General features: G+C 48.7%; 1 protein-coding gene across 28 annotated transcripts; it reads right to left on the reverse strand.

Moving 5' to 3' along the window:
- Positions 1-590: 590 nt before the first annotated feature.
- On the reverse strand, positions 591-8,764 carry LOC120644627 (pentatricopeptide repeat-containing protein At3g24000, mitochondrial-like). Of its 28 annotated transcripts, none has more exons than XM_039921304.1 (8): positions 5,288-8,545; positions 5,116-5,199; positions 4,180-4,245; positions 3,907-4,076; positions 3,189-3,419; positions 2,775-3,062; positions 2,641-2,692; positions 591-2,551 (listed from the first exon to the last, which is right to left on the reverse strand). In XM_039921304.1, exon 1 carries the CDS (start codon positions 8,212-8,214, stop codon positions 5,440-5,442), a length of 2,775 nt encoding a protein of 924 aa, XP_039777238.1. In that variant the 5' UTR covers positions 8,215-8,545; the 3' UTR covers positions 591-2,551; positions 2,641-2,692; positions 2,775-3,062; positions 3,189-3,419; positions 3,907-4,076; positions 4,180-4,245; positions 5,116-5,199; positions 5,288-5,439. The 28 variants fall into 28 exon arrangements, with proteins under 28 accessions (XP_039777238.1, XP_039777227.1, XP_039777234.1 ...); XM_039921293.1 differs by having other exon boundaries at positions 4,180-4,975; XM_039921300.1 differs by adding an exon at positions 4,768-4,975 and having other exon boundaries at positions 4,040-4,076; positions 5,116-8,545.
- Between the last annotated feature and the right edge of the window lie 4,237 nt (positions 8,765-13,001).

The following is a 13,001-nucleotide window of genomic DNA, read 5'->3' on the forward strand; positions in this document are numbered from 1 at the left end:
CAGCCTCCATGGTCCGCGCGGGCCTCGGCCGCCGCCGCCGCCGCCGGCCCCGCGCGGGCCTCGACCAACGCCAACATGGCCCCGGGCGGATCCGGCGGCCCTCCATGGCCGCGAGGGAGAGGAGGGGGGCGCCGGCGTGGACCCGCCATGGCCGCGGAGGGAGCTCGCCGTCGCCATGGTCGGGGAGGGAGGCCCGCCGCCGAGATCGGAGCTCCCAGCGCGGCCACCGAGGAGAGGGAGGGCGCGGGGAGCTCAGCCACCGGGGAGGGCCGCTAGCGGGGAGGACGAGGGCCGCAGGCGGGGAGGATGAGGACCGTCCCCACGGCCAGCGCAGCTCGGCTCCTCCTTGCCGGCCGCGCCGCCGCGTGCGTCGACCATGGGCGCGGCCGCGCGGGCCAAATCCGTCAGTTGTGCGTCCTCTCCTGTGCTTCGTGCTCGCCTCTGCACCTCAAACTCCGGCGGGACCCAGACCGAATGGACCTCGGCAGCTTGCAGCCCATGGATTCTGCAATTCGAACTGGGCGCGGCGGAGCGCGCTGCTGTCATAGTAGCTCAAATATAAGTAAAAATAGGAGCCTTGCAATGCAATCTGAACTAAAAGTAAACTACATGCAGGTAGAATATGTGAGGTCTGAATAAAAAACTGGTGTAATGACCACACTCCTGCAAGTCTGTAGAGGGGAAGAAAATGAAGTTGCCATGATCTCTTTAGGAGCCAACCAAAGTACATTTTTTTAAGCTCACTGAGAAATGGATACATGTGTAGCGTCTTTTCACTATCCACTGCTACATCATCGCTTTCAGGATCCAAGGCAACCTGCAGTGAAGCATGCAAACCAAATGACCATTGAAATCGAGACATTCAAAAGAGAAGTAAACAAAAAAGGCACTGCATAAGAATATAACCTGAGCTACTGCAATTTTGTACATATTCTTGTAGTCAAATGAATCGAGCTACAGGTTGGACCTTATAAAATGATATAATTTGCATTTTCAGACAGTATAGTTAAAACTATCTTTCCAATGCACTCAGCTATGCAAATTAAACTTCTAACATATATAAAATAATCTAATTCACAAACAGGAATAATTATGAGAGAAATTTAAAAAAAGGCAATAATGGAAACTTGTACTATTCTGAAAGTTAGCGAAACCTTGAGGCCTTGGGCATTAAACGAAATCATGAAGGCATACACATACATTCAGGGAGGCATCAAAAGTAAGCGAAGCATTGCGGCATCCAAAATAAAATTCTTCAAGACTGCCTCTAACAGGATAGAGAAGTGATATCATTCTAGGTAAATAAAACATACACAAGACCAATATCTAAAATAAGCTCTGATAAGAGTAAAGGAAAGCTTGAAGACAAAAAACATTTGTCAAAGCATGTTAGTACCAATAGCGTGTCAGTACTATAAATGATTATGCCACTATGCTTTGGAGCATTGCAAGATTACTCTGTTTATAGATTAACCAGCATAAAACTTTGCAATTCTAATCTCAAGTGGTGTTGGAACATCAAAGAATTGGCATGAGCAATGATATGAGAACATGGATTAGCACCACGATTTTACTGAAATACAAGTGATGTGTCACACAAACTTTGAGCCTAAATACTAATATAATCAGTATTGTATTCTATTTTTTTTGGCCAATAGCTAAATCATTCATCTATGATTTGTAAAAACTAAAATCAAGTCAGGTAATTGCATCTTCCATTGTTTATCTGTAGAATGTACTTGGTGACACTAACTGTATCTGCTCCTACTATTGTTATCCGAACAATATAATGGATATGAGAGAGATGAATTCTGCTCCAGTTAAACTTGAAAATATTTTTTTATGTTCCTGCCGTGATTATGACAATTGAAATGTTTCAGGAAATAGCTATAGTCTCTTATATGCAGGGAAAAATAAAATCAAGCAAAGATCACTGGTAAAATGAAGGGAGAAAAACCTCATCAATTAATTTATTTGCAGGAAGATTGACCTTGCATGCGGTGAAATCATCACTCTTTGCATGTGCCCTCTCAGATGACCTGCCTGTACTTGTGGCCTATCTGGTGCGTGAGGAGAATATCTTAATTCTTCAGCTCCAAAGCCTGAGCCCGTCCAAGTCAATGGCTGGCGGCGGGAGTTGGGGTGATCTGCAGCTCTAAAGACTAAAGCGTTTCCTCCACGCTGCGTGGAGCTCTAGAGGGAAACGCTGCGCTGCTGAAGCCCCTATCTCCATGGCCAGCAGCAGATCTAGATGAAAGCAGTGGGTGGATATGACTTGAGTTGTTACATAGAGGGGGTTCAGCGAGGACGCCGTCGCAGAGGTAGGTCACGAGCAGCGACGGGGGAGGTTCTCAAATTAGTAGGAAGATGCAGTTAATTCACACAAATGGTTAGGCACGAACAAAATTATCCGATGTCTAGCGATACTTCAGGACGGGTAGCGGGTGCGCACCCTAGGAGGCAGGGAGCGGACAAAGGGAGGATGCGTTGGGGAATACCTTGTGGATGAGGCCGCGCCGCCGCCGGTTTCGATCTCCAGACTCCATGCTGCCTGGACCAGAGAAAGGGACTAAGGGAGGAGCTGAGATATCAAAGCTAATGAGAATTGGGGAGAGATGAAGAAGGGAATGAAGAGAGCACCTTGTGTGGGCTCGTCGGCGAGGCCGCGCCACCGTGGAGCCGCCGCCCTTCGCTGTCATGGAGCAGTATTTTTTTAGCATCGGCACCGCAACAAATGAGAAAGAGAGAGGGGAGGGAGGTCGTGTGGGGCCCACGGATGAGCACAGGAGACGACCGCGGGCGGCCAGCCTCGCTGCTGCATGCCACGCGGCACAGGAAATGCAGAGAGAGCTCCAGGGAGCAGTAGGTTTTAAGAAACCCAATGCTGCAGAAATGTTACCAACAACCCTAACTTTTTGCCAAGTAAAACAAATAGGGTAGAATATATCAATGTGTGTAGCATAAGAGTGGTAATTGGATAATTTACAACATCCGCAGAACATGGGGTCCTATCTTGCACCATCAGTGTCGAAGTAGGGCAGACCAAATTTAAACCACATGCCCTACAACCCATGTACATGACAACTGGATAAAAAATGGAAATGCTTATGGAAAATTAACTATGAGCACTAGAAAGTAACCAGAATACAATGAGAAAACAAAATAGACCAATAGGTTAAAAACTATACCTTGGTTGTCTTAATGTTACACACTCAGATGGAGCACCGGTAGCAGAACCATGTTCTTCTGCCTGAAAAGATTGGGTTTCCTGATCAACTGAGAATTGTTTTCTTGGTAGTGGTGGCTCTCTACCCTGAGCAGCATGTTCAGCAGCTATAATTTGATCAAAAGCCTCCCTGAGGCTGGTCGGAGGATTCTTAAGAAAGTATTCTCTAAGCAAAAGCAACGACTCCTCCTTCCTAGAGAAAAACAAGCATGCCCATATGTTAGAAGCAAGTAATATATTAGAGTCTACAGGGAATTAGACTGGAACTCAAACTGTATCGAGCAAGTGCATTCATTTCTGAGTTTTTGAAATCATAAGAAGACATGAATACAAGAAATGAACAACAGCCAATAGCAGTCTAACAATATTTATTTTAAAGTCTGTTCGAGAAAATATTTATTTTAAAGTCACTTGGATTGCTTAAGCACAATCATAAGCAGTACATCTACTGCAACTCTATGCCACTTAGCAAATTATTTGCTGGTGGTGCTAGAAATTAGAATGAGGACAGGTGACTTAATAAGCTTAGACTCTGTGATGCTAAACTTGTGCCAATCTATTGCTTTTTCTGTTTTTTGGTGCATGTGTGTACAAATAAAAGTTTTTCATGATTTAATGCTTCTGGGTATTTTTTTGTCTGTATTTGAAATAGTTCAAATAGGAAAAACATAATACTCAACATTAAAAGCACTACAATTGTATGTACTCGGCATCTGAATCTTTGGGGGGCTTCTCTTCGGTTGATTCAGGTATTAAAGATGAGTCCCTTGCAGATAATGCATATTCTGATGGAACAGTAACTGTTGAACCAACCTCACTGCTGTTCACATTACCGGCATGCTCCTCAAATCTAGTCACAACATATTTATGAAGGAGCGAATAGGATAATAGTCAGCTACTACAACAGAACGAGGAAAGAACACTGAAAAGGGGAAATGGTGAATAGCACTAACCTAGCTTGTCCTCGAACTCCTCCCAACCACTTGGGGGCGGGGTGGGCGGACTGAACAGTGAAGAGTCTGTGGACCAACAGTTCCAATTTCATATCCTACAGGCTCAGGTTGCCCGCAAAGATTGAAAAGTTTTTGTAAACGCCAACGACAAAAGGCTAACTTATACCAGCTTCCAGTCTTGTTCTAGTCTCCTTAGCGGTAAGACACAATTTCTTGCTCATTGGTCATTATAAATTTATTATAATACATTATGAGGGCAGAAATATATTAGTTTCCAAGGGCAGCAAAAAATTTAGCAACTAAACCATTTGGCTTACAGTGCTTGATGTCTTGGTGTTGTGCCAATCACATACTATACTCTATTATTTTTCACATTATCCAAAAGATGTAACTACATGTAAAAATTCTCTTTCACTTCTTATTGCTAAAATTTGATACGAAATACAAAACAGAGAAATATGCATACGCAGGATATTCATCATCAAACTCTTCAGGTATTTGAGGGGCCAGGAGTGGGGGATCACTCAATGATAACGCCTCAATTGTTGGCAAATCTATAACTGCCCTACCAAGCTCACTGCTGCTCACCTCAAGGATATATATACTCCTCTTCCCATAGAAGCCGGGAACGTGGAACGTGGCCACGTTCCTCGTTCCATGTTCCTCGTTCCGGAACGGGAACGGGAACGTTCCAGGAACAATTTAGTGTAAAAATCCTTCATAAGCGTTGTTCCTGGTTCCGGGAACGTTCCGGTTCCGGGGACGGTTCCGGGAATATGGCTACTAAGCCTCTTCCCTGATCAATGCATATCAAAAAGGGATGAAATCATTGCAAATAATAGCTAGGAGAAAGGGATTATGAATTTTCCATAGAAACAAGCACAAGTCAAGAAACAAACATAGATATAAAGATAACACGAAGAGTATCACACTTACAGTGCTGGTCTTCTGTGACGAGACCGCCTTGGCCTATCTGAATAGAGAACACTCTGCTGAACACGGGTTCCAGTTCCAGAATGACTGTGTAGCTACCTCTATGTAGAGTTATGTGTGAAGAGAACAAGTAGAGATACATCTACATGGCTGAAGAACAAAAAAAGAAACTCACATTTGTCCTGGATAATTCACTTCTTTATATACAAAGGGAGGGTCTGAGTTTGACAGTCAGCTCCATCAGTTTTCATATGTGTGTCAGATGGAGGGAGAGAGAATCCTGTGTTGACATGTACAACCAAAAACCTGAATTGGTGTATGACTATCTCACCAAAAATCTGAACAAGAGCAGTATCCACCTTTGAATTGGTGGAACCTGTAAGGATCTCTCAGAACGATTTCCCTGTGATAAACCATGCTAACCAGCTTAAATACCAGATGGCAGTCTGCACAGACCCTGAGATTCTTGAATATCCTTATTGTAGATCCTTCTGGCACAACAAGAAGCCCGTATGCCAATGCAAGCTTCTCGCTGTGGTTCCACAGGTTCTGCTCTTTTTGCTCTTCATCCGTATCATGTAGCGCAGATGTGGTATCAGCCACATAGCCCACTTCCCTGAGCTTTAGCAAGATTTCATCCAACTTTGCATAGATCTTTTCTGCATGCATATGACTCCGGTCACCTATACCAAATGTGCTCACCTCATTCTTCAACTTGAGCCAGCTGCAGGCAGGTCTTTTGTGTAACTTGATGGTCTTCATGTGACTTCTTAATTTGTCAACATCTACCCATCTTGCGTTTGTAGCATATAAGTTTGACAAAAGAACATACGCAGAGTCATCAAATGGATCCAATTCCAGGAGATTCTTGGCAGCTTTCCTCCCAATATCAAGATTTTTGTAAGTTCTACTAGAGGAAAGCAAACTCCTCCATATTAGATCATTTGGCAAGACTGGCATTTCTTCAATAAATTTCTCTGCCTCTGCAAATCGCCCTAAACGTCCAAGGAGATCCACTATGCAAACACAATGTTTTATTCCAGGGGGCACACCATATGTAGAAGCCATAGAGTTGTAGTAATTGATGCCCTTGTCTACTAGACCAGCATGACTACAAGCCGAGAGGAGGGCAACAAATGTCACATAGTCTGGCTTTCGCCCTATCGAGACCATGTGCTTGAATGTATCTTCAGCTTCCTTTAAATAACCATATCTTGCATAACCTGATATCAATGTATTCCAACATTGCGTAGGCCGACTGGCAGGATCAGGCAGCATTTTCAACATATCATCCATCTTTCCACATTTCCCATACATATCCATTGCGGCATTAACAATATGACTATCATGATCCAGCCCACATTTCACACTAAGACCGTGTAGCTGCATGCCTTCCTCTAATGATGCCAAGCTTGCACTGGACGACAAACATTCAGCTAGACAAAAACGATCAAGTTTGTTTCCAGCATGCTGCAAATCCGTGAAAAGCTTTAGAGCTTCCTCTCCATGGCCATGTCGTACATTGGCAGCGATGATGGCATTCCAGGAAATAACGCTCTTATTCTTGATTCTGCAGAATATATCAGAACTAGATTCCAAATCACCACAGGTTGCATACATTGTGATCAGTGAGTTTGTAATGTACTCGTTCGACAACAATCCAGTCTGTGTTATGTATGCATGCAATGGCATTCCATAACTGCGCAAATCATGTGAAGTTTTGCAAGATCCCTGGAGACTTATTATTGTGATATAATTTGGCTTTATCCCAGTACCCCTCATCCAAAAAAATACACGCATTGCATTTATAGCATCCTCAAGTGTTGAGTAGCCCCCAATAAGCGCATTGCAGCTAACAACATCACAACACGGCATTGACTGAAATACTCTCTCCGCATCTTCCATCGAATTGCATTTACTGTACATTGTGAGGAGAGAATTTCCAATCAGTAGATTGTTCTGAAGGCTCCGCTGCAATACCATGGCATGAACTGTTCTGCCATCCATCAAGGCTTCTGGACTTGAACATGCTCCTAAAGCGCTGGAAAATGTCATGTGGTTTGGTGGACCTTCGTTAGTTTGAAGTAACTGGCCTAATGTCTGAAGTGCTTCAACATAGCTACCATTCTGCACGAAAGATGAAATCATAGTGTTCCACGATATTACATCCCGTTTGCTCATGGTCCAAAACAGAGACTCAGCCTCATCCATTCTCCCAGCAGCAGAGTACATATTAACAAGGGCATTACCAACGAGAACTGAAGAATGCAGACCACACCTGTGACACAGGGAATGAATCCCGCTTCCAAGGGCAAGATGATCTGACGAGGCACAGACAGATACCAAGCTGCACAGAGTGGTCACATCAGGACTCACTCCACCATGATGACGCATATCTGAAAGTAGCATAAAGCATTTGCTGCAGGCCCCTCCATGTGAGTACATGGATATCATCGCATTCCAAGATATCCGGTCCCGCTCCTCCATCCGATCAAAGAGCCTCTCGGCATCCTGCACCCTCCCCAGGTTCCCAAACATGGTGATAAGCGAGTTCGCCACAGAAACATGCCCCAGCAGGCCAGAGAGCACCACATGGGCAGCGACCTGAAGCCCGGCCGCCTCGTCCTCGAGTGACCCACACAAGCTGACCACCGTGGCAAAGGCATTCGCATTGCACGGAACACCTTCCCTCCTCATCCGACGATAAGCTGCCAACGGCTCCTCCAAGTACCCATTCGATGACAATGCCACCATTAGCGCCGTCCAAGACACGACGTTCCGCTCAGGCATCTCCCAGAACAGGCGCTGGGCATCCGACACAAGCCCACGGGAGCCGTAGAGGTGCAGGAGCGCAGTGCTGATGTACACGTTCCCCATGAGCCCGGCTTTGTGCGTGAGCACGTGGATGGCGGCGCCGCACGCCGCGCCCTCCTCCCAGCCCCGGCGCTCGCAGGCCGTGACGAGGCTGGCGAGCGCGAACCCGCTGAGGGGCACGTCGCGCTCCCGCATGCCCCGCAGCAGGGCGAAGGCCGTGGAGTCGAGGCCGTGGCGCACGCAGCCGGAGACGACGGTGTACCAGGAGGAGTCGGTCCTGTGCGGCATCTCGTCGAACAGGTGGAGAGTGGCGGCGGGGGAGGTGCGCTGACGGAAGTAGAAGGCGAGGAGGGTGTTGCAGTGGAACGCGGAGAGAGGGAGCGAGCGGCGGAGGGCGAGGCCGTGGACGGCGCGCGCGAGGAGCGGGTGGTCGGCGAGGACGGAGAAGCCGGCGCGTGGGAACGCTGCGACGGCCGGGTGCGGGTGGGAGGCGAGCGGGTGGAAGGGCGAGGCGGAGGAGGAGGCGGAGGCCGGCGGGGGAGGAAGGGAAGAGGGCGGGGCGTGCGGTGGGTCGAGGGGAAGGCATGGCGCCGCGGCCGTGGAGGAGAGGCGGCGCGCGGCGAGGCGCGGCCGCGTGGTGGCGTAGCGGGCCAGCGGGGGCAGTAGCCTCTTGTGCTCACCTTCGAAGCAGGGAGGAAGGAGAGGGCGCTGCTGCGTGCTAGCTTGAGGGAGGCACCGGGGCTTCTTGGGGTCCTCGCTCCAGGCAGCCACAGCAGGGAGCAGAAGGCTGCACAGCAGGGAGGCGGGATAGATGGCGAAGATGACGAGCTGCCAAAATGCCGTGAGCCCGTGACGATGGCCTGGCAATCGACAATGGCGCGTGGTTGCCTAATCAAACCAACCAAACAAGGCAATATATCCTAGGGGCAAATTAGTCCCTTCTTTAGACTTTTAATAGGAAAAGGAAGTAAAAATCAGTAAAACAATGAAAATGTCAAGGAAATCAAGATGTCCATAATGAGAGGATCAATTTTACGAAACCAATATCAAGGGCGAAGCTAGTTAAAATTTGACCATGGTGCACTGCTTAAGGGACATGTGAAATTTTATAAAAATACATGGTGAATTTGAATTTGGTTAGTGGTAGTATTTTCTTTACCCTGGTGCAAGTGCAGCATGGTAGGTGAACGTGGCTTCGCCCCTTACCAATATTGATAGTGTTGAACTCGCGAAGCTCAACGAACATAATGTCAAAAATTCAAATTTCTCGTCGGGTGGGGAGGAGAGGACCAAGGGGCTTGGAGGGGAAAGCTTCGTATTTATGAGATAAGCGAGGGTCGGGCTGTGATTGGAAACGCAGTGCTGGAGGCGCTTTTCCTGGTGTGGCATTTCAAATAAGCTGGGCCATAATCAAAGTGTTTGAGGGGATTATTTGACTTTTTTAGCTTAAAATTTGAGTTAAGCGTTCCCAAACAGAACCTATCTCTGTCTCTACCACTAAAAAGATCAGAAGGAATCGTCCACACCAGTGACCGTGGGCTCACTCCCGCACCGCGGCACCGCCTCCCCCCGTCTGGTCTCCGCCGTCCGCCCAATCAGCGAGGCCTCCGCTCGACCTGCCGCAGGCGCTGGTCCACCAATCCGCGTCCGGCTTCCTTCGATCCGTTTGATTTTGAGCGGAGGCTACAGAGCTGCGCCGGCCGGGGGCACGGACAAGGGGGCGGGCTCCTCCGGCCTTCCCGGCGCACGCGGGCGCCGTACCCACCTGCTCGCCTTCGATTCGCGGCTGCCGTTGGCCTCCCCGGCGGGTCGTGGACGCCGTCGATTCCTCTCGCTCGGCTTGCTCTGCTCCGGCGGCGACGAGGCTCCGGCGGACGGTTTGCGACGGGGATCGACGGACGGGGCCGTGCTGTCGTGGGCAAGGCTGTGGCTGTGGCGGTAGCGATTTGGTCCGGCCGACGTCTATGCTACGGATGTTCCATGGCAACTCATAGGACAGATCTGCCTACCAAGGTAACTCCTCCCCATGTTCTTGAACCAATGTTTTGTGTGCTGCTCACTGCTGTAAATGCGTCTTATTTTATTTTCTCACTGTGCATTTGCACGCAATTGGGAATATGAAATTACTTTTCTGTCTATGGTTGTACTATATAAGCTCCATATTGCAAAGTAGGTCTTTCGAACCCGTTTGCAAAAAGTTCTGTTGGTAGATGATTGTCTTTCCTGTCAGAAACGGAGCATGTTTCTCCATAAGATTCTTCGCTCATGGTAGAGTGTCTGCAAGTCACAAAGGGCAATATTAGCCATAAGACTGAACTACTGAACACCTTATCCTACACAAATGATGGCCTCGCCTCTGCTATGTCTCCCCAATCTATAGATCATAATTTTCCTTGCTGCCACTGGTAATCAGCAGCTGAAAGCTATGATTGATTGTTAGCTGTCTTAGCCTGTTAGCCATGCTCAGTACAATGTGTCTTACTGGCCATTTACCAGCTGCAAGTGTCAGTAGTACCAGGCTACCAACTGTGACTATGTGATTTTTTCTATATGTTAAAGACCCACGCTTCCTCGGCCTCTTATTAGTCCACGATAGCAAAATTAATTTTGGCCGTCCGATTTGCATCGCTCGGCTCTTGCTACTCCCCCATCCCTCTTCCACGCGCCGCCGCCCTATTGCCCGGAACCGGAAGCTTCTCTTGCTCCGGTTCCAGGGGCTTGCGACGACGGCCTTCGCCGCGGCCTCACCTTGCTGCCTCCGCCGCGCAGCCTTGCCAGGCGCTGCCCAGATAGCTAGATGACCGTGCCGACTGCCGAACCCGCGATGACCTCCAGGCTGACCTCCCCGCTGCCATCAGCACCCACGATGACCGTGCCGACTGCCGAATCGGCACTCCCGACCGCCTTCCTCTGCGTCCCGTCCCCGCTCCACTCGACGCCCTTCCCAGGCGCCGCCGTCTCCGACTCGCCCAGGCCCTCCCCTCACCATGCTTCCTTCATCCCGCGCCCACCGTGTCCGCCCCAGGCCCTGCATCTTCTGCCGTGTTGCGTCTCCACCGGATGTGGGACGAGTTCGCGCGGCTTGTGCGCCTGCACGGAAACCAAATCGCTCTTCGGATTCGCGTCCCTCGGGTCGGGCTTCTGCGGGGGCGAGGGTTGAGGGTGTAACGCCGGCGGCGGGGGCGGAGCGGATGTGGATGGGGTAGGTGAGGTGGAGAAGGCTGCGACATGAGCCGAGGCACCCAAGAAGGTGCTGATCCTGATAAGCAACACGGGCGGCGTGCACCGAGCGTCCGCCGAAGCCATCAAGCCCACCTTCTTCCAGACGTTCGGCGACGACTACCAGGTTCGGTTTCGCTGCCATTGATAACATACCAAAATAGGGAGGTGGACCACACAGGGCCTTGCTCGACTATCTTAGGTTCGTCCATCTGGCTGCGGCGAGGTCTGCAATTGCATCGGCTCCAATTCCGTCCCCTGCTATCCACAAGTGCTTCATGAATGGAGGATGCGTACCAAGTGTTTGATGATTTGCCCATGCAAAACTAACATGTGATTTTGTCCATGAAGGTGCACGTCATATGTTTGATGGTTTTCCCCAGCAACACTGACCAATAAACCATGCCCAGATTTCTGCAGAGATAAGAATAAAAGTGCTACATATGCTTGTGACAAGAGGAGTCCTACTTGATGGAAACAAGAAGATGCATTCAGGCTACTTGCCTTGCCTAAGGTAATGATTACAGCTAGGATATGAATCTTATTTTTTGAAGCAATAAATTTAACATGCTAAAATACCTTAGACATGTTCCTAAACTGGTTTTATGTTAAGTTCAGTATAATTACATATCTGCATTTACAAATAGGCAATGATTCTTTATCCTTTGGCTTTTATTAATCATGTCCTGATTTCTGCACAAATCTGAATAAAAGTGACTGATAAGGATTCCTACTTGATAAAAACAAGAAGAAACATTCAGGCTATTTGCATTGCCTAAGGTAATAGTTCTACCTCGGATACTAATCTTATTTTTTCAAGCACTAAATTTAACAAGCTAAAGTTGTTGGTGTATATTGAGCCCATGTATAGAGGTCAATCTAGAGGTCCATGTATAGTAACTATATATCCCACCCTTCTAGGGTTTGGAGGAATACATCTAATTATTCCCTCCTATATGGTATCATGAGCCTAGGGTTTCTCTCCTCTCTCCTCCCTACCCCAGCCGCCGCCGCCGGCGGCGCCTCCCTCCCTCCTCCTTCCCTCCCCTTCCCTCCTCTACCTCTGCTGCAGCCGCTGCCCCGGCGCTGGGCGCGTGGTCTGCTGCGCCCTCCTCTGCTGCGCCCAGATGAGCTGCTGCCTTCGTCCTCCTGGATCCGGTCCCCGCCGCCGCCGCCGCCGCTACTGCGGACACGGGGGGTGCGAGCACGGGGGGCGCGGGGGCCGCAGGGGCCTCTAGCGCTGCCGCCAGTGCCCTGCAGGCGCCGCCCTGCCCCTGCAGCACGACCTGGCCGCCGCCAGGGTGAAGTGCATCTAGGCCGATATATGCTAATGGTAAGTTTCAGTGATTAATGACAACCTTATGCGACTAACGTATGTTTTGAAGGAAATATTAATGATTAGTTAAGTCTCATATGAAATGCGAAAAGAGACCCCTCAATTCGGAACAACCATGCGTGCTAAGGACTCAATTTCAAAGATTAAGGACCTTTCTAGTCTCAAGTGTCACAAGGAGATGAAGGACACTTGATTTAGATAGGGTTTATAGTTTTTAGTTCTTGACCGTACTATTAAGAGGGGTTCATGAGTTAGTAGCTTGATCAAAATTGAGTTGGCCTTAGAAATCATGCACACTCGCTCTAAAACAGCCCAAGATGGTCAATAGAAGTCAACACAACACTTGGAAGAAGAAACAATCGAAGTTACATTCGAATCCAAGTCAATTCAGCTGAAAACAATGAAAAACAGCAGCACCGGTTGAACCGGTGCCCCTAGCATCGGAGCATCCGATACTTGGCGGAAGGACCGACGCCCTGTCGGTCTATCTTCTCTGGATGAAGACAGAAATCAAGTCTAG

Source organism: Panicum virgatum, chromosome 8K, assembly GCF_016808335.1.
Source record: "Panicum virgatum strain AP13 chromosome 8K, P.virgatum_v5, whole genome shotgun sequence".
NCBI lineage: Eukaryota > Viridiplantae > Streptophyta > Magnoliopsida > Poales > Poaceae > Panicum > Panicum virgatum.

Bases quoted from the DNA above. Each gene is read 5' to 3' on its own strand.
- LOC120644627 (XM_039921308.1), bottom strand. From the start codon at position 8,214: ATGCCGCACAGGACCGACTCCTCCTGGTACACCGTCGTCTCCGGCTGC.